The sequence below is a fragment of the Triticum aestivum genome, chromosome 2D, assembly GCF_018294505.1.
Source record: "Triticum aestivum cultivar Chinese Spring chromosome 2D, IWGSC CS RefSeq v2.1, whole genome shotgun sequence".
NCBI classification, from domain to species: Eukaryota; Viridiplantae; Streptophyta; class Magnoliopsida; order Poales; family Poaceae; genus Triticum; species Triticum aestivum.
In genome coordinates, this window is record NC_057799.1 from 228,633,962 (window position 1) to 228,657,379 (window position 23,418).

A 23,418-nucleotide genomic window follows, 5' to 3' on the forward strand; every position below is an offset into this window, starting at 1 on the left:
AGCCCGCACCTCCGCCGCCAGGCCCAGCCACAAGCATCTGCGAGGCCACCGCACCGCCGCCCTCTCACTGCGCCGCCGCCCGCAACCAGCGCCATTGCCGCACCAGATCTGGAGCCCACCGACCAGGATCCACCGGCCACCACCCACCACTCGACAGAGAAGCCACCACTGCGCCACCTACGCTAGACGCGCCGCGCTAGGAAACGGCCGACGTCGTGCAGATCGACGCCATGGAGCAGCCCCCCTTGCCGCAGCCACCGACCACACAGGGTCACCACACGAGGGAGGAAGTGCCCCGCCGCCACCTTCCCCAGAGCCAGCGCGGGCTTCGCCGGTGGCGGCGAGGTGAGGGGAAGGGGGCGAGCGGCGGCAGCGGCGGAGTAGGGTTTCCCCCGTGTCGCCGCCAGAGGAGGGCGACGCGGGGGTGAGTCGAGCCTTCGTAGTCCCTTGTTATCATGAGTGCCCCTCCTGTGACCTCGGATTGGTTTGAGGAGCCTTCAAATGAAATTGTAATGATTCTCACAGACGATGTAGTGGTTATTTCTAATGAATAAAGGTTTGTTTATTTTGAAGAAAAAAAAAGATTCTCCTTAAGCAACAGGTGCCTCGGGCCTGACAGGGAGGGAGGCTCTGGCCTCAAAATAGCAAACTGGAACTGACGGCGAGAGAGAGTGCGAGATGTGCGCAGCAGGGAGTGGGCACCCGCCGATTGCATGCACCACGAACGCCGAGACAAGGGGAAGGAGGAGAAAAACAACCGGCGGCCGGCAACCAGGCTTGGACGACCGACCGAGCGAGTAGTTAGCTAGCCTAGGCATAGCACTGGCACCCCGGCCGGCCGGCAGCCATACATGGCCGCCACCGTGGCCGCGCGGTGGTGGGAGGACGCGGCGATCTCGGTGGGGATGGTTGCCGTGCAGCTTGCCGGCGCGGCGTACATGGTGGTGCTGACGCCGATCCTGGCGCTGGGCCTGGACCCGCTCTTCCTGGTGACGTTCGGCAGCCTCTCCACGGGGATCCTCACCCTCCCTTTCGCCCTCAACCTCGACAGGTAGGAGGTATCTCGCTCTCGCGTGCATGCATGCATGCGCATTGAACAATTCGTTAGCTGCTTTCATCACGTGTGGCATGCAGGAACAAATGGCCGTCGGAGCTGAGTAATAGGTTGATCCTTGAGTTGGTGGTGCTGTCTCTGGGAGGGTAAGAAACTAAGCAAACATATACGTAGTACGGTATATATATATATATATATATATATATATATATATATATATATATATATATGTTCACGAACATATGTATGTATGTATGCTTTATGTTTTATTAATGAATTGCTTACAGGGTGACTGTGTTCCAAGCCCTCATGCTGGATGGCATGAAGAGGACATCCCCCGCCATCGCCTCCGCGATGCTGAACCTGGCCCCGGGATTCATCTTCGTTGTCGCGGGCTGCCTCCGGTATATTTGTTGCCGTCTTCTAGATTTTGGAGGGCAACGAGTGTCTGCGATCTGTAAATAAATACTAATAAATTGTAGGTTTGAGAGGGTTGATCTCAAGTGCCGGTACACAAGAGCCAAGATAGTGGGGACCCTTCTGTGCCTGGGGGGAGCCATCACCATGAGCATCCTGCAGAGCCCTGCCACTCCACCGGGCCGAAGATCGCCAGACCTGGCAGCCTGGGTCGTCGGCTGCCTGTGCCTCCTGGGTGCGGTGCTCGTGCTGTCGGGCACAATAATCCTGCAGGTTCACCTCCATGCTCACAAATAACTTGATTAACTTACCGTCTTGCATGTCTCGGCCCTGATGCATCCATGCAATTGCAGGCAGCAACCCTGATCCGTTTCCCGGCCCCTTTTACCCTCTGCGCCATGACCTCACTCATCGGCGCCTTGCTGACAGGGATGTTCCAGGTGTTTACCACAGGGAGGCTCGGCCCTGGGACGGCCCAGATCAGCACCGGAATAATCCTCTCCCTTGTGTTTGTGGTGCGTGCTTGCCAAAACTTGTGTGAAATGAGCCACCATGCGGCTACTGAGGCTGAGCTTGACCTAGTACTACATTTATAACAACATAACAGGGTAGTCTGGTGAGCTCCGTGTCCATCATGTACCAGACGTGGGTGCTAGAGAAGAAGGGGCCTGTGCTCGTCTCACTGTTTAGCCCCACGCAGACCGTGGGTTCCGCAATCTTCTCCGCCCTCTTCTTGGGACGGGTGGTGCAACCAGCAAGGTTCGTACATACATGCATGCATACCCTGCCTGAGATAAGAGTTCATATATATATATATATATATATATATATATATATATATATATATATATATATATATATATAGAGAGAGAGAGAGAGAGAGAGAATTTTCTTGGGTTTTCATGTTTTCCATAGCAAGGAATAGGCTGATATTTTTGGGGGGCTTTGCTTTGCTGCAGCATACTAGGGATGCTATTTCTTTTCTCCGGCCTTTATGCAGTTCTGTGGGCAAAGAAGAAAGAAGGCCATGTTCTTCCTCCTGCAGACAAGGTCGTGGCAGACGATATAGAGAAACCACTCTTGCTTCCACGCTAGCTTTTGTTTTAATATCTAGACAGGCAGGGTTCATATAGCAAAAATCAAAGATTGTATACTTCTCTTTGTTAGATTTTTGTAAACAAGTACTGTACTATGCTATGTTCATACTGACAAGATGCTTAGATCAGTAGCATCAGATTGTAGAGCACTGATAGAGGTAAGATGAAATGAAGAATACCAAGCACATGCAAGTTGTCTTGCGCCTAGCTCCAGTAATTTCAAGCTTTAACCTTGTTGGTCATACCGGAAACAGATAAATAGCTTGCTGAAAAGCTAGAGTCTAAACAAATGCTTCCTTCAAGGTGAATCTTTTGAGTGTTATGGCAGAACCAGACAACAGGTTAAAAGTGGCTATCATAAGGAGTCTGGTATCAGTCCCCAAGGCAAAATTGTCTGTTTACTGAATGGGGACGTACACAAAGAATTCATCGACTAAAATCCCAGCATTCGACGAATTTGCAAAGGGTAAACTCTTTACAATGAACAAATCAATGTAAGGTTTTCTTCAAGTCCGAGGCAAGAATGCTTTTAGAGATTATACACGCACTCTTCAAGTGCTAAAACTCCGCAGAACCAGGAACCCTGGGAAATGGAATGGCGTCTCTGATGTTGTCTATTCCGGTTGCAAACTGTACAAGCCGTTCAAATCCAAGGCCAAAACCAGCATGAGGAACTGTAACAGGAAAGGTTCAAGTTCCTTAGCTCCCATCACAAGAACAAAAAGCAGGCTACACTAAGGATATAGCTACCTACGAATTTTGGAATCATCTGCTACAAACAAACAAACAAACAAAAAGCAAGATAATTGCACTGTCAGATGTTATCAACTTCTGCATGGTTACGATACTTAACCTGATCCATATCGCCGCAGATCCAAATACCACCAGTAGCTATCTTTGTTAAGATTTGATTCATCCAGCCGAGCTTCGAGGTAATCAAGCCGTTCTTCTCTTTGGCTTCCTCCAATGAGTTCACCTACCTGAAATTGAACACAACATAAAAAATGATGACAAAGTTATTCCTTCAAATTCATAAAAGCTTCTCTTGAACTTGATTCGTTCATACTAACAAGTTTACTAGGATGCGATGTTTCAGGTTTTGGTTATGGGCTTACCCGAGGAACCAATAGATCCATTGCCGCAACTGTTTTCCCGTCATCATTTTGTCGCATATAGAAAGCTTTGATTTCCTAAAGACGATGCCAGTTACTTTAAGATATTATTAAATTCTTGCTGAACCAGTTAAATACTGCAAAGTGTGCATTACAAACCTTTGGATAATCTCTAATTATTACAGGACTGCCGCCAAATGCGACTTCTGTGATATATCTTTCATGCTCACTTTGCAGATCCAACCCCCACTTTACCTGTGGAAGGTATTTCAGAAGAATCAGAAAGATCCTTTTTAGTTATATGTAATAATAATCACTAGCATTTCTGCTTTTCACCCTTGCTTGCTCAAGAAAAGGGCATTAAAATATAAATAAAGATACAACAAGACTTTGCAGTATGTGGAGCTTAAGTCTGTACAAGCAGAAAGACGGATAATTTTGCACACACTAATACGAATGCAACACATCATCCTCAATAACAAGCAAACAAAATCTATCCATTCAACATTAACATGGCGATTTCATCCAACACTGAAGCCAGAAAGACAGCATACCCCAACTACAATCCCATGAGTTGGCAATAAACAAGCTAAGTATGCAACCAATTTTTAATTATACAAAAGCATTTGCTTGAACTTCCATAGACTATCAATGAATCTAAGTTCCAAAATTGTACTGTAGGTAACAATGAGAACATTATTGATATAAGTCATGAATTACCGGGAACTCGAATTTCTTGTTGGACCCAATAAGTAGCTTGATAGCATCAGAATATGACATCTGAACAAAGTTTTTCTCAGCTACATTCTGGGAGCAAGAAACATATCAATATTTCAGCAGTCATAACCAAAGACATACACACCACTTCCATATATGCAACAACAGAACGAAGCTATAAATAAGATGTATACATTTAGTCTATCTATGATCCCTTTCTCAACCCACGTGTCAAAAAAATCCATATCTTCTTTGCAGTTCTCAAGAATATATTTTACCTGCATCGAACAGAACAGTAATTAGGTAAATGATGTAAGTGTAGACATCTGCTCGAAGATAAACATGGAGCATCCATATCTGAAGCACAAAGTATCAAGCAACATGCTATAGACAAGGGCACCTACTACATACTGGAGATATGCACTTGCACACGCCATGTCATCATTTAGATCAGCAAAGGCAAGTTCAGGCTCAATCATCTTCCCCAGAACACATGACACAAAAAAAGCTGTAAATTCAATGTTCACAAATGTAAGATTCTCAAAATACAAATGTAGAAGAATGTTTAAATACCCAAAATTCAGCCAAATGCCTTGAAGTGTTTGAATTTTCAGCCCTAAATGTGGGACCAAATGTGTAAATCTGTAGAAAGGGATGACCACCAGGAAATGAGAAGATTGGTTACAGCTGGCAAGAACTACAGTGTTAGCTGTTTCAAACAAATCAGGCAGACAGAAGTTACATCAGATAGAGCTGAAGCATATGTTTCGCCATTCAGTTGTCCAGACACCGTTAGAAATGCTGGTTTGCAGAAGAAATCCTAGCATATGTGGATGCAAATAACCATTGTTAAAGGAAAAGACAAAACATTGGAAGCATTAAGATTACATGAACAGCAGTTAAATCAAACAGCATGTGCAATAGCATACATCACCAGAATGATACAGATAAAAAATTGCTTATAGGGAGTAAAGGGTGCTTGACATTTGACCACTACCTGTGACCAATCGACCCTTCCATCCTTCGAAGGAATGCTGTTGACTAGGCAGCCTCCTTCAGCACTATTTGAAAGCTGCAATACAGAAGGAAATAAAATCGAACAATTTAAACACGATTATATGAGGAAAAACAAGTAGTAAAATGCCAAAGTATGGAGCGTCTCATCATTCAATGGAAAACCATCTTTTCAGATATGGATAACAAAATATGTGTAGACCGACAATAGTGCAATAACTTGACATCATCATAACTGAGAACTTGGATTTCGTTCGAAAATGAACAAATGACAAATACCCACTGATCTAGTAGTGCACTCATTCAGTGATTATCTTGCACTTCTATTGTGAATGCTCTTGGGAAAGATCTACCAGTGTCAGCCTCAGCGAGAGTTAGCACCAGAAGCAGTGGAACAAGCTTCCGAGTCATAGTAATAGCCCTAGTCAAAGTCAGAATCAGCAAAGTCCTCCATATTGGTTAGGGTGTTCCCTAGTGGTACTCAGTTAGCTGGTCCTAGTCTTATCCTAGTTGCATACGGAATAAGTCGCAGCCTTTTTTTAGTCAAGCAATAAGACTTGTTCAGAAAACACCAAACGTTAGCACGGGGATAATCCCCTCTGGTGCAACAGACGTTGTCATTTGGGCGCTAATTCCAGTTGCAAAGATCATCTACTTCCATCACTGCTAACACAATGTGAAGTTTTTCTAATCAGCTACAAAGGTACGAAAATAACGAAAACAACATGTATATTCTGTACATGAGGATAAGCCAACTGACAAACCTAAATAGTTTATTGCTTGCGCTTAATACTAAAAAAACTCATTCAGTTGGCGGTAAATATTATTACAACTAGATAACGCCCTGCATGTTGCTGCGGAATTTTTTAGCAATGAACTTATCAAAAATAAAATTATAATATATGAGAATAGTACTGCACCACATTCAACTTAGAGGTAAATGGAGGGTGGATGCATGTTATATTGTCTTGTGACATTCAGGTTCGATTATTTATTGTTGAAACATAAAAATAAAAATAATGATGTGGAGGGTTTTCATGTGCTTGATGATGTCGAGGGCTTGCATGTGGTGGAAAGTGGAAAGTTGAATGGTCGCATGACGCTTGATGATGTGGAGGGCGTGCGTGTGGTGGAAATTGGAAAGTGAAACATTGATTGGTTACATGCACTTGATGATGTGGATGACTTGCATGTGCATTTAAATGGGAGGTGGCACGTGTGGGGCATGTGTGATAAGGTGGATAGGCTGCATGTTTTAAGAAAAATAAGATAGTGGGGATTGGGGATGAACTTCTTAGGTATATTAGACACTAGATACTAGATATGAACACAACAAATCAGCACTCAGAAACACATGGTGAGCAACATTCCACACAACAAGTAAGTTTTAAAACACACCTAATCTATCTATAGAAGCTTATTGAAGAAATACTAACCAAAGTAGTGACATAGAACTGCTCCCCTGCTCCTTCACAATCTGAGGCAGTAATAATAGGGCTTGATACCCAAATAAATCCACTGTCTTGAAAAAATTTATGAGTTGCATATGCCAGAGCATTTCTTACTCTTGCCACCTAAATGAGCACCACACGTCGGTAAGAAATCCACCTTAGAAATTTATATAGGGAAGAAGCATAGAAGCCCTAGCTAGCATCTTCTATCTGTAACTGCATCGTAAGAAAGACATGCTCCAAACCAGAATTCATTTTGTGTTAACACATAAAACTATCAATAAAAACAAGAGAATCACACACATTGCCTTGGCGTATCTGTTGCAGTCCTACAAATGGTTTGCATTGCTAAATTTGTCAAACTGCTCAGCAGGACTACATATAGTGGCCTATTCTGAATTCTTTGCATAACTAACCATGCTATAACTTGCATACTAGCTTATAAGCTGATTTAATAGAAACAGCAGGCAAGTCTGTGGTCAAGTAATGGAACAAAAGGGCATAAATAATATCTACGACTCATGGCTTGTGCATCTCTAAACTGAACACAAAAGTCAAAACATTATCAAATTTGGTAATCCCTCAAGAATAAGGAAAAGAACCAGAAAAATGGAAGAGCGAGCAATGAGTAAGACCATACTGCACCAAAAGTGTTTGTCCGAGGACGGAGATGTGCCACAGTCCTCAGAAATTCTCTTGATGCTCGTTTCTTCTGTATAGGAAAAGATGTGGGATCACTCTCCCCAATCTACAAGATGAAAAGGTTAAAAAAATTATCAGAATACAAAAGAAAAATAGAAGTTTATCTGTGATTTTTGTCTACAACCTGACAAAACAACAAGGCAACTGCGGATGAACAATCAACATTATCAGTTCATCAGAGTTTCCTAAACATAGCGAAGAGGACAAAGTCTTTACAACTTAAAATTCATCAAAAAAATTACTCATCGTAGGAGGCTTCACTTATGAAACAAACTGGGTAACCACCACTAAAGATGGGCAGACAGTGCGGCCTAGTAGATTGGGTAGTAGAACATTGGTTAGTGAGGACAGAGGGAGATAATATACTGATAGCTAGTGACGAGGGGATGCCACCCAGGCATGCCAGCAGGGACGCCAGCCTGGTACCACGGCTATGCCTTCTATCAAGGTGCCAGGTCAGCCATTTGGGCCCAAGCATCAACCCGGGCCGCATCAACTTGGGAGACACCGAAGCAGGAAGTCACCGGCGCACGGCATAGTCTGGCGGGACCAAGGGGCGCGTGCCCACCGGCCATCCGACCCCCGCCATGTAACCCTAGCTCGGCCAGGTATATAAGGCAAGCTGGGGTCCTTCTCGGGTAATCCAACACATTCCAGATCATCCTAGAGCTAGGGTTCACAGCTACCACCAATCCACCATCCTCTTCCTGTCCATCGCCAAGGTCGAGAGCTTTTAACCCAGGGAAATGATCTCTCGGCGATCCTCCCGATTGTCGTTGAGTACTCGAGCAATACAACCATCAATGGAAGGAGTAATGTCTTAACTCCTCCCAGAGGGCCCAAACCTGGGTAAATCATTTCCTATCTGTAGCAATAACTCACCCAATTACTCTCCTATCTGTGGCAAGAGCTTTCATTGACAACATCTTTAAATTACATGGGCTTCCTTGTGTGATTGTGACAGACAGAGACAGGATTTTTAATAGTGCTCTGTGGCAGAAAATGTTTAAAGCAATGGATGTCAAACTCCACTTCAATACATCATACCATCCACAAACTGATGGCCAAACAGAAAGAGTAAACCAACGCTTGGAAAATTACTTAAGGTGTATGGCCTTTGCACAACCAACTAAGTGGAACAATTGGCTATCTCTTGCTGAGTGGTGGTACAACACAAGCTAACACACATCCCTCAAAACGACACTATTCCGAGCTGTGTATGGTAGACCTCCAAACATGATTGCTGAAGCAGCCTTATATCCTCCTGAGCAAACACCAAAATTTATTCTCACTCAGGAAGAAATTGCCAACAAGCAAAATCTTCTGAAAGCTAATGAAAGAATGAAATACTTTGCAGACAAGAAAAGAGTGGAAAGAGTGCTGTCAGTGAGAGACATGGTCTATAAAACTCCAACCTTACAGACACACCTCTCCCAGCATTCACAAACACTTGAAGTTACACTCCCAAGTACTATGGGCCATTTAGAGTACTGACAAAAATGGGTGTTGTCTCCTATAGGTTACTCCTTCCAGATAATTGCAAATTACATGACACCTTCCATGTGAACCAATTAAAGAAGCACCTTGGTGCGGCAGTTGTACCAAACCCATAACTGCCCCTGCTCAACCCAGATGGCACAATTCTCATTGAGCCTGAAGCTCTGCTGGAGAGAAAGAGCATACCAAGGGTGCAGGGAGAAATCAGCATACCAGTGCTGCAATGGTTGATTAAGTGACCTTGCCTCAAGAACAAGCTACTTGGGAAGACTCAACTTTCATTCATAAGGCCTTTCCAGGATTTCAGCCTAGTGGACAAGTCTGAGCTCGAGAAGGCGGATTTGCCAGGCCCCTGCGGTCTTGACTGAAAATTCGACAGTTTTACTGTTTCTAACTGAACATTCTGGACACCTGCTGGAGCGTGCCATCTTCGACTCACCTATGCCGTCCAATTAGCATCCAATGACAGCGTACCGGTTCGACGAGAGTTACTATGCTCCTCCACCCTTCATCAAGCATCCAACGGCTCACAAGGCTTCACCCGTCCCTGTTTAAAATCCGTCAAGGAGCACTGTAGCTCCACTTCTACTTTTCAGTGCATTTCTCTTCTTTTACCGCTTGTTAGGCTATTTAAGCCGCGGATCTGGGCAGGTAGAGCTCACCTTCCTGTATCCAGGTATAAACCCTAGCCGCCATGTTCTGGCTGACATGAAGCGTTTATTTAAAGTTGACGGAAATCTTTCATGATCATCCTCTGTTTAGGCTATTTCTTGTTAAATCCCCCGAGTAGTTCATCGACAGACTAGTAGAGTCTGCCAGATGTCCCTCATACAACTAGAAACCTAAGTAACAATCAAAGGACACAGTTTCGATCTCTAATTATAATCCTCTCTATTTCCTATCTAAATAACTCTCTTCCCTGTCTAAATAACTCTCCTCCCAATTTTAAATAATACATATTTATTACTAGAATATTACCTAATCATATATTTGTGCACATAACAACTTGGCTGTAACAATCCTTATTAGCGACATTACCATTCAAAAGAGACATCGTAACTTACTAGTCCCCCTCGTATTTTGGGTCATATTTTGACCATAACTTTAACTAATAAAATATAAGTTATGCGTAGCAAAAATAATATCAATGGAAACTATATTCAAATACGAATCCAACAAGATATATTTTTTTATGACATGCATTAATGTTTTGCTAGTCAAAGCAAAAAGGAAAAGTAAAGAAAAATAAGCAGAATGAAACACTTACCACAATGATCTTTGAAACCTTTAGCTCCACTTTCTGCTTACCGCCTTGGCTGCTTGCTACAACTCCCTCCACTAACACTGAGGCCCCTGTATTGATAGAGTCTATCTGACATCCATCATCGAAAAGATTAACCAGTGAAATGTATTACAATCATTTAAGCATTAACAGCAACTACTTCTATGTATAATAAGAAGCATAGACAAAATTGACAGATCACAACTTCCAAAATTATGGGTAATTCTTCACTACTTTATCCCATTCAAATAAAGTTTATTATGCACAACAAGCCCAGAGTTGACGTGCATGCTGGAGGCACGTCAGTAACTCTTTATTCTTTAAGTTACTGTGTCCTTGTCCAAGTGGATATTAAAATATATAACAGAAGTATTGCCAATCTGATTAAGATTTGTTGGTGGCATAGAGCAAATATCAGAGTAAGCCCAGCTGTTTTCACAATTTAACCATTCGATTGATCAACATATTTTTCCTGGCAATAAGAATAATGGAAGATGCATAGCGTAAACAGCATTTACACTCTATGCACCTCCAAACAGTTACAGTTTAGTAATACAGCACGTTCTATCTTCTAGATCGAGCAAGTAGACAAGTGTGTACCTGGCCATAGCCTTCTGTTTCAGGAGTTAACACACATTGCATATTGGACAAGCAAGATCCATCATTAACCTAAGTAATATAGTTTCAGGATTTATTAGACCCTTGAAGAAAAATAGTAATACTCCATCGTTGACAAAAATAAGTTGCATTAATTTTTCAGTCACTAATGCAACACATTGGCCAAGTTTATAATCATGCTAGCAAATGAATAAATATAAATATTCTCAAAGTAGTTTGCAAGTCCAACTACATTATTTTACATAGTTGAACTATATAGTTCTAAATATATTAGTAGTGAATATTTACCGAAAAAGGCTTTCGCCCCGCTTTATATATAAAGCAACGATCATCGACAACCCGATACAAACACACGCCACCCCAACACATGCACACACCCAAGGCCGGATACATAGGAGCTGAGCGCAGCAACACCACCCCCTAAGACTACAAGCTACCAAGGTCCTCCATCGTGAACACGCCACCGTAAGGAGACGAAGCCGCATATGACGAACCGTGAGCTCCAAGGCGGCGCCTTCAGGAAGGTCACGACACCATAGTGCCGCCGCCACCCGATTCAAGGATCAAGGTTTCCCCTGGAGCTACATGGTGGGCGACGAGAGCCGCGACGACGCCTTCAAGAAGGGGACGACAATCGCCACCACCAGAATGCCCGAAGACAAAACAGGTTTTCACCCCTGCCATAGTTCGCCGCCACCGGCAGATGGGACGAACGCCGCACCACCGCCACAGAACGTCACACCCCGGCCACCACGCCGCCAACATGGCCATGGCCACCGGGCAGCACCTGAGCCACGGGCTCCGCCCACGAGCCCGTGCTGCCATCCCACCATCCCACCACCTACACCACCGGCATCCGAGACCATCCCACCATCCCACCACCCGCAGCTCGCGCTACCCTCGGCCCGCGCCGCCAGGGCCCGGCCCCAGATCTGGATCGGCCGCCGCCGGCCCAAGCACGCCCGCCGCTGCCACCAGCCCTCCACGCACATGACCGGCACCTGGAAACGCCGCCTAGTCCGCCCGTGCGCCACAGCGCCCTTGTCCAACGTCGCACCGCCACCCTGGTTCGTCAGCTCGCGCCAAGCCGCCACGCGTCGAGGAGAGATAGAGCCCCGCCGCCGCCAGCACCAGCCGAGGTTTGCCCAGGGACGCGACCCGGCGGCGGCGAGGGGAGGAGAGGTAGGCAGGGGAGCTCTGCACTGGCGGCTAGGGTTCCCGCTCAGTCGCTCGCGGGAGCGACGCGAGGGGAGGAGGGGAGTAGAGTCTCCTCTTTGTCTACTTCAGTTGATCTCTTCTCCACGTATTTGGTTACAAAAGGTTAAACATGTGAATCCCACAAAGATTCACCTACGGTGCGAGAGGCGGCTCTTGCCAAAGAAATGTCCAGCCTCCATACTAATGTATTTATGTGATAGGGTAAGAGGAACTTTGGATTCGTTATATCATGTATGTATACAAAGACCAGTATAATCATTCTACTAGTTCATGAGGATGAGGGCCTCTCTCATGACTAACACAAGACTGTCAAAAAAAAATCAAAACTCCTAACTCACCTAATAAACCCTATAAATGCCAGCCAAGCTAGTTATCAAATATAGAGTGGAAACAGAATTTGCGTGAGGACGAAGATATCTCTCGTCATAGCACAAGGCTAGCCTTACAAAGACTTTCAAAACTCCAAACTCTCCTAAGAAACCCAATAAGTTGCAGTCAGGCTAGTTATCAAATGTGTGGTGAAAAGACAATATGCATGAGAATGAGGGTCTCTTTCATGACTAACAAAAGGCTGGACAAGGAAAGATTGTCTAAACTCCTAACTCACCTAAGAAACCGTGTAAGTAGTAGTCGGGACTCAAGCTAGCTATCCAATACGTGGTGGAAAGAGAATACACAGTCTAGACTTGTTAGAGCAACTCTAGCAGATTCCCTAAATTCCCCCGATCTTTAAAATAATGGCTATTATAAAGAAGAGAGGGCAATTTTCCACTCTAGTAGATTCCCTATACCTCACTCTATCCTTAGTTTTTTTAAAGGCACTGTAAAACAGACCACCAGCCTTTATATTTAGAGACTGGGGAGGAGTTTTTAGAGTATACTTTATATCTTCCTGCGGTTGGCGGCAAGGAAATTTCACCTCAATTACCTCCTGCCTGTAGCCGCATATTCGACCGCTGCCGTTGGAGTGGGGAGAAGGGGTCTGGAGAAGTTGAAGAAGGGGATTATTTTTCCCCTCCCACCCACATGCGGGCTCAAATTTATAAAGTCTTGGTTTTACAGACTCTTTGCACAGAACCTCCAGAGTCTTTCAAAATTTATAAAGGGAGCAGCAAGAAGGTTTTAAAGGCCCAAATTGTAGGGAATCTGCTAGAGTTACTCTTACTTTCTAGTGGCCATATAAGGGTCCCTAATTTGGAGAAACCATTGTCACCCAGTCTCTGAAAATATATATTTCTAAGCTCAGGGTCCATTTTTCCTGGAAATACAGGCATACCATGACAACAGGTGAAAACAAGCTATCCTCCAAAGTTAAGGACATATAAACTAGATAGACCTTTCCTCAACTATGGATGTTGGTGTTCGGCGTAGCATGGGTATGCCGGAAGGGCGTGAGCGTCGGGGTACATAACTTGTCTGGTTTTACCGGCCGTCGGTGGCGGCCTCGTGGATGCCGTTCCCCTTCTTGAAGGCTCCGTCGCGGTGCTCCCACTTCTCTCGGACTCCAGGTGAAAACTTGATCTTCATGATTGGACGGTGGCGACACTCCGGTGCCGTCCCCTTCTAGGAGGCACCGTCTTGGAACCCATGTTTCGTTCGTGTCCGGCTCACCTCTCCGGTGGCTAGCTCCTGGTGTTGGTCTCCGTCGACTCCAAGCGGTTAACTTGTGTATCTGTAGTGTGCTTGGGGTCGTTGGGGTGGTGTTGCGGTGCTCGGCACCTTTGTATCTTGCCTTGGGTGTGTGCGAGGAGTGTGGTGTTGGCGTACGTTTGTATCGCTTGGTCCGGTTGTCTGATGGTCATTGCTTTATATATAAAGCGGGGCAAAAGCCTTTTTCGGTAATAGCATCAACATTTGCGCAGAAACAAATTTGCTAACTATACGCCTGGCGAGTTGAGGCAGTCCATGGCAATTGGAAACTATAGAAAAATGGACCATGGAAATTGGCAACAATAGAGTGTCGCCCAGCCAGAATACCTCGACGAATGTGACGGTCCTCTGGGCGCGGCAGGTGCGCACCCACCCGCGCACGGTAAGCTCCTTCCCGACCCAGGCGGCGCCTTGGTCCTCCCCGCCCTTCACTTCCGCCACCCTGATCCTCCGGCGGAACTCCCCCACGGCGTCCCCCGTCGGCGTCGCCGCGGCGGCGCAGTAGCGGCGCCAGCCCGAGGAGAGAGCGAGTGGCGTACGAAAGAGGGAATGCCTCGGGTTCCGGAGACGGCGCGGTGCCAGCCGGAGAAGGCGGCAGGCGGCGGCGGCGGCCGCCATGGCGAAGCCCGGGGGGGGGGGGGGGGGGGGGGGGGGGGGGGGGGGGGGTTGGGGTTGACGCTATGGCTCGGCCTATCTGCTGCTTGCTATTTGAGCCGTCCGTTTTGTGATTCCATTCCACGGAACTCGCCTTCGTATATATCTGCCCATGCCTCGGGCCGGGTCAACCCAAGCCCGACGCAAAAAACCTAGGCCCGAGCCCGGCCCGGCCCGGCCGTCGGGCCTGTTTTCTGGGCCCGAGCCCGGCCCGAACACGTAAAAGCCCGTCGGCCTTCGGGCCGGCCCGGCCCGTCCTTGAGGAAAACGTGAAAACGATGGGCCCGGGTCCGGCCCGGTCTTCGGGCTCAAAATCTAGGCCCGAGCACGGTCCGGGAGCGGCGTCGGGCCGGGCTGGGTCTGGCTTTTTCGGGTCGGATCGGGTCGTTCGGGCCGGGCTGCCCATGGCCAGGACTATCTTCGTAACAGTATTACGCTTTCCTTCCTTGTTTGCGCATTCCTCAATGATTCTCTCTGACTGCCTCTGTCTGTTCTGTTGGGCAGTGCTAATCCTAATCAGGCCACATGCAATGTGAATAGACTAACCATAATAGGTAGACTAGTAACATGTGTTATTAGTCTATGTTACTACCTCTACAGTGGGGAGTAACATATTTATGGTAACATGCAACATTTATTAGTGTGATGTTACTCATACTACTAATAACTAGCTATGTTACCATTTTTCTCTCTTTCCACATTTATTGCTTGTCACATCATCTATTTTATTTAAATATATGTGATATAATACATATGTTACTCTCACTGTGGGTAATCTTAGGCTGGCCATTGTGGGGAGTATCATATATTAGTATCATATGCATGATACTAGTGTATAATACTACATTTATAGTGCATAGTATCATAGATTAGTATCATAGGTGGTTTCAATTATTGCCATGCAAGACACATAGTGGCATAACATTTATTATGATGGGGTATCTACCTATGTTACTATAACCCTCTCTTTTTTATTTAATTGTCTGCCATATAAGTATGTTTGTGAGTACCAAGTGCATGATACTAGTTATGTTACCCCACTATGGCCAGCCTTATCCAATCAAACAACGCCAACCTACGGAATCAAATCACATTTGCTCCTGTATGTAACGCCCACGATGCGGCTATATCTCCCACGTGTCGAGGCACGACTTAGAGGCATAACCGCATAGTGGTTTTGTCGCAAGAAGGGTCATCTTCACACAATCTCATGTAATGAACAAGAATAGGATAAAGAGTTGGCTTACAGTCGCCACTTCACACAATACATAAATAAATCCATACATCATTCAGAGAACTGCATTCATCATGTTCACCTTTGCAGACTTTGGATTATGCTTGACCACTGCATTGCTGGAAGATCTGACAGGAGGAGGAGGAGGCAGGCGCCTTTGGTTGAAGCACTTGTTAGCATAGTGACCTTTCTGCTGACACTTGTTGCAAGTCACCTCTGAGAGTGGACGGTGATAAGGAGCATTGGACTTTGGAGCTTGATTCTGAGACTTGTTCTGATAGCCAGAGTTGGAAGAGTTGGAAGAACCATGGCCACCTTTGTTCTTCTGCTGGTAAGGCTGACGAAACGGAGGAGGAGGAGGCAACCAGAACTTCTGTTGCTTAGCTGCCACAAGTGAGGAAGAAGAAGACTGAACTGCGTCCCTGACTCTCTTCTTAGAAGCCTCACACTTGAGCTGAGCAGCCTCTTGCTTCAGTGCCATATTATAGAATTGATCAAACTGAGTAGGCTCAACAAGAACGAGAGCTAACTGCAGATCCTCTCTAAGGCCACCTCTGAAGTGATAGATCATGCTCTTTTCATCAGGAACGTCTTGTTTAGCGAAGCGAGCAAGTTTCTGAAACTGGATGTTGTATTGATACACAGACATGTTGCCTTGCTTGAGATTGCGGAACTCCTCACGCTTGCTCTCAACAACACTTTGTGGAATGTGGTGCGCTTTGAAGTCCCGACAGAAGTCAGTCCAAGTGATCACACGACCTCCTCTGGAATCTTTGTATTGCTGAAACCAATCAGCAGCTTGGTCCTTGAGCTGGAAAGAAGCGAACTTGACATAGTCCTCAGGCCTGACATTGCTACATTCAAAATGCTTGTTGATGTCCACGAGCCAATCATCGGCATCCGTGGCCTCGGCACAGTAGCTGAAAGACTTGGGCTGATTTGCGAGAAACTGGTTGAGGGTAGCGAAGTGAAGCTGATTGTTGCCTTGACCTTGATTGCCTTGATTGCCTTGCCCTTGGGTGCGTTCTTGCAAGAGTTGCAGAATCATCTGAGCATTGGCGTTGGTGGCTGCCATGATAGCTTGCCATGCCTCCGGAGGCGGAGGTGGTGGCGGAGGGTTCGCTTGACTCCCTTCATTGCGATCCGGATTCTGACGCGTTGGCGGAGCCATCCTGAAGAGGGTGACATCCGTTAGCATCTTGATAGACAAATAGACAAGTAGAATCAACGGATAGAAATTGCAACATATAGTCTTCACAATAAACATTCGAACGAAGATGAACGAATGAATTCCGTAGTAAATCATCACACTTCCATAAGTTGAGAAGCCACTTGAAAAAGATATGGAATCAACATATGACTTCGAAGCAACTCGAATACCACAATACAAAACAAAACAAAGTATTGGCTTGCAGAATAAGCCGGAACAAACATATGATAGAGATTTCGTCCGAAGTTTTCGTGGTGGGGCCCACACGGGCTCAATCGTACAGCACCATCATGTACAAGGCTGTGCACATGACATACGAAGCGTCCCCGAGTCGGCATAGCCAAGGACTCTTTAAGACACTACGAGACCACTGTAAAACCAACCGTGTACAGGCGGACCACTAGACGTCGAACCCCAATCTCATATCATGCGTCTGTCGGAAAGATATCCTAAGGCTACTTGAATTCCCACTTATAAACTCCCGAAACTTTCTGGTTATGCAATCTGGTGTTGGGGATACAGGGGACACAAAATATATCACCCAAACTAGCAATCCCTAGATCCAGCTGTATCCATCCGTCAACACATAACCAAGAAACCTTCGGAAATCGTTTACCTCAACCTTCGAAAAACATCCGTTATACGAGTTATGGCAATACTCCCGAACTCCCGCCCCAGTACTGGGTGGCGTCGAGGTGATCTCACCAACAACTGCATAAAAGAGATTTCGATGTCGGCGAAACTCAGGTATTCCAGAACTGCAACGATAAAATTGTGACGACAACACCTCGGAGCTCAACTCCCCGGGACACTGCCACAACCCCTAAATGTCAGGAGGCACCAAGAACAATGTTCTCGTCACAAAACCATCGGAACGATTCCAAGATACCCGCGTGATCCTAAAATTTTTTTAGTGAAATTTGAGGAGAGAATAGTCAAAACTTCTACGTCAGGAGACCTCACCAGAGCGACGAAGGGACTGAGGAGTAAAAAGAATCCTACTCTCCGATATATATAATCCTAAGACTCAAAACATTTTTGTTCTAGACTCAACAACGCCAGCGATTCGATCAAGCAGGGGGCTCCTAAGTCGGGGATGGCTCTGATTACCAACTTGTAACGCCCACGATGCGGCTATATCTCCCACGTGTCGAGGCACGACTTAGAGGCATAACCGCATTGTGGTTTTGTCGCAAGAAGGGTCATCTTCACACAATCCCATGTAATGAACAAGAATGGGATAAAGAGTTGGCTTACAATCGCCACTTCACACAATACATAAATATAATTCATACATCATCCAAAATACACACATAGACCGACTACGGTCAAGATCCAAATGAAAATAAGATAACCCCAAATGCTAGATCCCCGATCGTCCCAACTGGGCTCCACTACTGATCATCAGGAAAAGACACATAGTAACGACCACGTTCCTCATCGAACTCCCACTTGAGATCGATCCCATCATCTGCACTGGCATCGTCGGCACCTGCAACTGTTTTGGTAGAATCTGTGAGTCACGAGGACTCAGCAATCTCACACCCGCGAGATCAAGACTATTTAAGCTTATAGGAAAGGATGGTGTAATGAGGTGGAGCTGCAGCAGGCAATAAGCATATATGGTGGCTAACATACGCAAAAGAGAGCGAGAAGAGAAGCAACGGAACGGTCGTCATCTAGCAATGACCAAGAAGTGATCCTGAACTCCTACTTACGTCATTCATAACTCAAACCGTGTTCACTTCCTGGACTCCGCCGAGAAGAGACCATCACGGCTACACACACGGTTGATGTATTTTAATTGGGTCAAGTGACAAGTTCTCTACAACCGGACATTAACAAATTCCCATCTGCCTCATAACCGCGGGCACGGCTTTCGAAAGATAATACCCTGCAGGGGTGTCCCAACTTAGCCCATCATAAGCTCTCACGGTCAACGAAGGATAAACCTTCTCCCGGAAAGACCCGATCAGTCTCGGAATCCCGGTTTACAAGACATTTCGACAATGGTAAAACAAGACCAGCAAAGCCCCCGAATGTGCCGACAAATCCCGATAGGAGCTGCACATATCTCGTTCTCAGGGCACAACGGATGAGCCAGACGTCGGGTTGGCATAGACCCTGGTTGCCCAGGGGGCGCCGGACATCGCTCGTTTGGGCCAGCACTCGAAGGAGCACTGGTCCGGGGGTTTAAAATAAAGATGACCCTCGGGCTCGCGAAAACCCGGGGGAAAAGGCTTAGGTGGCAAATGGTAAAACCAAGGTTGGGCCTTGCTGGAGGAGTTTTATTCAAGGCGAACTGTCAAGGGGGTCCCATAAATCACCCAACCGCGTAAGGAACGCAAACTCAAGGAACATAATACCGGTATGACAGAAACTAGGGCGGCAAGAGTGGAACAAAACACCAGGCATAAGGCCGAGCCTTCCACCCTTTACCAAATATATATAGATGCATTAATTAAATAAGAGATATTGTGATATCCCAACATATCCATGTTCCGACATGGAACAAACTTCAACTTCACCTGCAACTAGCAACGCTATAAGAAGGGCTGAGCAAAAGCGGTAACTTAGCCAAACAACGGTTTGCTAGGAAAGGATGGTTAGAGGCTGACATGGCAATATGGGAGGCATGATATAGCAAGTGATAGGTAGCGCAGCATGGCAATAGAGCGAACAACTAGCAAAGCAAAGATAGAAGTGACTTCGAGGGGTGGTCATCTTGCCTGCAAGGTTCTCAGAGTTGTCGAAAGCTTGATCCTCCTAAGCGTACTCAACAGGTTCCTCATTCACGAACTCGTCTCCCGGCTCTACCCAAGACAAGAACACAAGCAACGGAACCACAATCAATCACGAGAAATGCACAAGCAACATGATGCAAAACATGTATGATATGCAAGATATGATATGCGATGCATATGCGTGCTCCGGAAGGAAAAAGATGAACAAGGCAGTAACTTGGCAAACCAAGCATGCCACTGGAAATATGAGATTATTTCGGTCGAAATCGATATAAAGATCACCAGAAACGGATGCATGGTTTGCAAATGGCAAGCAAAACAAGAATGACATGAATCTGCGATTAACAGCATGATAGCACTTAGAATGCAACAAGAAACTATGCTACAACACTCCAACATAGCAACAAAGCGTATGGCAGTAATCTATAGGAGATGCTTGACAAAAGATGAACACTGAGCTACGGCTAGATCACAACATAACAAGCTCAAACAAGCATGGCAAGAGTGCAAAAGATAACAGGTTCACAGACTTGGTGAAATTACTGGACATGGCAGAAAACAGCATCAGGTAGCAATGTTCAGAGCACGAAATCAACATGATACAGGAACTTAACATCGCAAAAGAAGGCATGGCACTATTTTACTAAATGCATATGACAAAAGTCCCTTACTGACCATAATCCAAAAAGGACCAGAAGATATGATGGCAACCTTGTAAACATGGCAAGGTTCGTTATCAGGTTTCAGACTTAGCAGAAAACAGAGCATGACAGAAACAGTAATATGAGGGCATCCTGGTGAGCTTGATGCACTCACCACAAGGAAATGCATGACAAAACAAGCATACCTACAGAAAGATGGAAAGTTTATGAAGCTATCCATGGCAAGAACAAAAGCATAGCATGTATGGAACAACTACAACAAGCTTGGCAAAAATGAATATCATGTTAAGAATCTGCCAGAAATATTTCATAGCAAAAGTAGAGCAAGATTGAGTCATGCTATGGCACTCCATAATTTCAAACAAGGGAAGGAATGGATCAATTACAACTATATCTACAAATCATCCTTATTGAACATCTCCAAAATATGCATGGATCTCTCTGTAGCATCAAGTTTACATGGCAACAAAATAACAGCAGACAAAGGCTTAGAGAAATCACAGTCCCTGAAATCAGAAACATTACGGAGCCTAGTTTGCATGCTTGTGCTAGTCACCACAGAGATCACAAAAATACATGGCATACACCACTGGAAAGATGACATGGCATACAACAAAACACATGTAGAGCTCATGCCCATAAGATGCACAGATTAAATGATACAGAAAATGACAAATCTCCAAGTTCTGTTAAGAACCAGCAGATAACAGCAACTAGCACTCTTGCAACAGAGATTTGGGCATCAAGATGGCCTCGAATGAACATGGTGCAATTGAACAAAATGTAGAGCATCACGAGATGAACAATTTGACATATTACACGCACAAAACGGAGCTATATGCAGAGAGTTATGCAATGATGAACAAGTGCACATGCTGTAGAACTCCAAGGACTTGGAGAAAAAAGGAGGGGGAGAGGTCAACGCACTGTAGCTTCAGATCCGATCGAGGGAGCTCGGGAAATTCGGGCTCGAGGCTCCCGTGGCCGGCGCCGGAGACGAGGAGGAGGGACGGCGAGGGGAGGACGCGGCGCGGCGGCGGAGGAGGAGGCGCCGGGCGGCGGCGGCGCGGTGAGGCGGCGAGGCGGCGGCGGCGGCGCGGTGAGGCAACGGCGGCGGCGCGGCGGGCGGCCGGGCGCACGCGGGCTCGCGGACGGGCTCGGGGGCCTGCGGCGGGCTGCCCGGGCCGCGGCGGCGGCGGCGTACGGGCCGGCCACGTGGCAGCGCGCCACTGGTTCAGGGCGGCGGCGCGAAATGTCCGGCCGGCGGCGGACACGTCCGGCGGCGCGGAGGGATTTTTCTAGGGTTTCGTTTGCGTTCGTTTTTCGGGAGGGTCACATATAAATAGGTAGAGGGAGCTAGGAGAGTCCAAATGAGGTGCGGTTTTCGCCCACACGATCGTGATCGAACGACCTACAGCATGGAAGGGAGTTTGGTGGGTTTTGGGCTAGTTTTGGGGGGGGGGGAGGGGTTGCTGCAACACACAAATGGACATTGCGGGTGCCCGGTTAACCGTTGGAGTACCAAACGACCTCCAAATGGAACGAAACTTGACCGGTGGCCTACCGGTGGTATACTAAGGCCACTTGACAAGCCTCGGTCCATTCCGAGAATGTTTGACACCCGCTCACGAAAGAAAACAAGAGGGGTGCGCCGGAGGAGATGGGAGCGCCGGATTGCAAAACGGACAACGGGGAAAATGCTCGGATGCATGAGACGAACACGTATGCGAATGCAATGCACATGATGACATGATATGAAATGCATGACATGAACAAAATGCAAAACGAAAGACAAAACCCGACCACGAGGAGAATATCATAGCACATAGCCGAAAATGGCAAGAGTTGGAGTTTCAAATATGGAAAGTTACATGCGGGGTGTTACACTGTAGTAGTAGCATATAAGACAAGACGAGCAAGGAGAAATCATTTTTTTGACGCGTCAACGGCGGGCTTACGCCTGCCTGAACCTTTATTACCAACTGTCAGGGGGGTTACATACCAGAGATACAGAGGGTGAGAGGGTACAGAAAGAAAGAAAAATTACAACAAGCGGTGGGATTATAATCTCCCGGCTAGGTGGAACAACATGGAGCCCCAGTCACAGAGGCTAATTTTTTTTGAATATTTTTACATCGGTGAGACCAGAGCCGAAGATCATCAGCAGCGGAGCTAGCAATACTGTGGAGCTCGAGGTGTAAATTCCGGAAAACCTTGGCGTTCCGCCTTTTCCAATATTCCAGAGGACGGCCAGCAGCACCGTAGATCTGCATTTGTTGTTTAATTCACCGTCCCAGGCCTGAAGCGGATCCTCTGGCATACCATGGCAGAGACTGTTGAGCTCAACCCAAAGCGGACTGAGTTGTTGGCATTCGAAAAGAAGGTGCTCGATGGACTCGCAACAGCTGCAAAAAGGGCAGGTGGCGGATGTGGCAATGCCCCGTTTGAAGCTTCTCTCGTTTGTGAACAGGCGGTTTTTGCGGGCGAGCCAGAGGAAGATCCTGCATTTATTTAGCATGTAGTTTCTCCAGATTGCCGAAGCTAGAGTGTCTGTGGGTTTCGTCTTCCATACCGCCTGATACGCCAGCTTAGTGGTTAGCGGCTTGCCTGCTTCCCTCGAGGTTCTTCTGTCAGCGACCTGCAGATTCAAGTTTATCGTAGCCAACTATCACGCCCAATATGCGACCCTATCCGAGAGGAACTCGAAGGTCCCACCAAGGATAGACCCGCATATTGAAACGCTTTTGCAAGGTGGATATCATTACATCATACCATTACATAATAGTTGGGGATACATACAAGAGGCATACAATGCCACATGAATACAACAACATCATACATAAGAGCAACATCCGACTACGGATGAAACACAAACAGAAGCTCAAACGACATCCACCCTACTAGCCCAGGCTGCCGACCTGGAACCTATCCCCTGATCGAAGAAGAAGCAGAAGAAGAACTCCAAAACAAGCAAGCATCGCTCTCGCGTCATGATCATCGCAAAACCTGTACCTGCAACTGTTGTTGTCGTAATCTGTGAGCCACGAGGACTCAGCAATCCCATTACCATGGGTATCAACACTAG

The 23,418-nt window shown here is 46.3% G+C and overlaps 2 protein-coding genes across 3 annotated transcripts; one reads left to right on the forward strand and one right to left on the reverse strand.

Annotated features, from left to right (window-relative positions):
- Nucleotides 1-458: 458 nt before the first annotated feature.
- LOC123052637 (WAT1-related protein At5g47470) lies at nucleotides 459-2,786 on the forward strand. Its single transcript, XM_044475940.1, has 7 exons — nucleotides 459-1,051; nucleotides 1,135-1,200; nucleotides 1,342-1,458; nucleotides 1,537-1,744; nucleotides 1,825-1,986; nucleotides 2,079-2,230; nucleotides 2,431-2,786. The coding sequence occupies exons 1-7, from the start codon at nucleotides 852-854 to the stop codon at nucleotides 2,564-2,566; spliced, it is 1,041 nt and encodes a 346-aa protein (XP_044331875.1). The 5' UTR covers nucleotides 459-851; the 3' UTR covers nucleotides 2,567-2,786.
- A 122-nt stretch (nucleotides 2,787-2,908) lies between these two features.
- LOC123052636 (asparagine--tRNA ligase, chloroplastic/mitochondrial) lies at nucleotides 2,909-14,476 on the reverse strand. 2 transcript variants are annotated; one of them, XM_044475938.1, is made up of 15 exons: nucleotides 14,157-14,476; nucleotides 10,944-11,012; nucleotides 10,329-10,433; nucleotides 7,503-7,610; nucleotides 6,848-6,985; nucleotides 5,395-5,469; nucleotides 5,140-5,217; nucleotides 4,971-5,039; nucleotides 4,802-4,876; nucleotides 4,592-4,675; nucleotides 4,401-4,487; nucleotides 3,840-3,935; nucleotides 3,684-3,758; nucleotides 3,422-3,548; nucleotides 2,909-3,242 (listed from the first exon to the last, which is right to left on the reverse strand). In XM_044475938.1, exons 1-15 carry the CDS (start codon nucleotides 14,445-14,447, stop codon nucleotides 3,127-3,129), a joined length of 1,593 nt encoding a protein of 530 aa, XP_044331873.1. In that variant the 5' UTR covers nucleotides 14,448-14,476; the 3' UTR covers nucleotides 2,909-3,126. The 2 variants fall into 2 exon arrangements, with proteins under 2 accessions (XP_044331873.1, XP_044331874.1); XM_044475939.1 differs by lacking the exon at nucleotides 10,944-11,012.
- Between the last annotated feature and the right edge of the window lie 8,942 nt (nucleotides 14,477-23,418).

What these genes read in the sequence shown, in the direction of transcription:
- LOC123052637 (XM_044475940.1), top strand. Translation starts at nt 852, where the DNA reads ATGGCCGCCACCGTGGCCGCGCGGTGGTGGGAGGACGCGGCGATCTCG. An exon ending in TTCGCCCTCAACCTCGACAG is followed by an intron (nt 1,052 to 1,134) that starts GTAGGAGGTATC and finishes TGTGGCATGCAG; the next exon opens with GAACAAATGGCCGTCGGAGC. An exon ending in GTGGTGCTGTCTCTGGGAGG is followed by an intron (nt 1,201 to 1,341) that starts GTAAGAAACTAA and finishes AATTGCTTACAG; the next exon opens with GGTGACTGTGTTCCAAGCCC.
- LOC123052636 (XM_044475938.1), bottom strand. Translation starts at nt 14,447, where the DNA reads ATGGCGGCCGCCGCCGCCGCCTGCCGCCTTCTCCGGCTGGCACCGCGC. An exon ending in AGTTCTATGTCACTACTTTG is followed by an intron (nt 5,470 to 6,847) that starts GTTAGTATTTCT and finishes TCTGTATTGCAG; the next exon opens with CTTTCAAATAGTGCTGAAGG. An exon ending in TAATTAGAGATTATCCAAAG is followed by an intron (nt 3,759 to 3,839) that starts GTTTGTAATGCA and finishes CATCGTCTTTAG; the next exon opens with GAAATCAAAGCTTTCTATAT.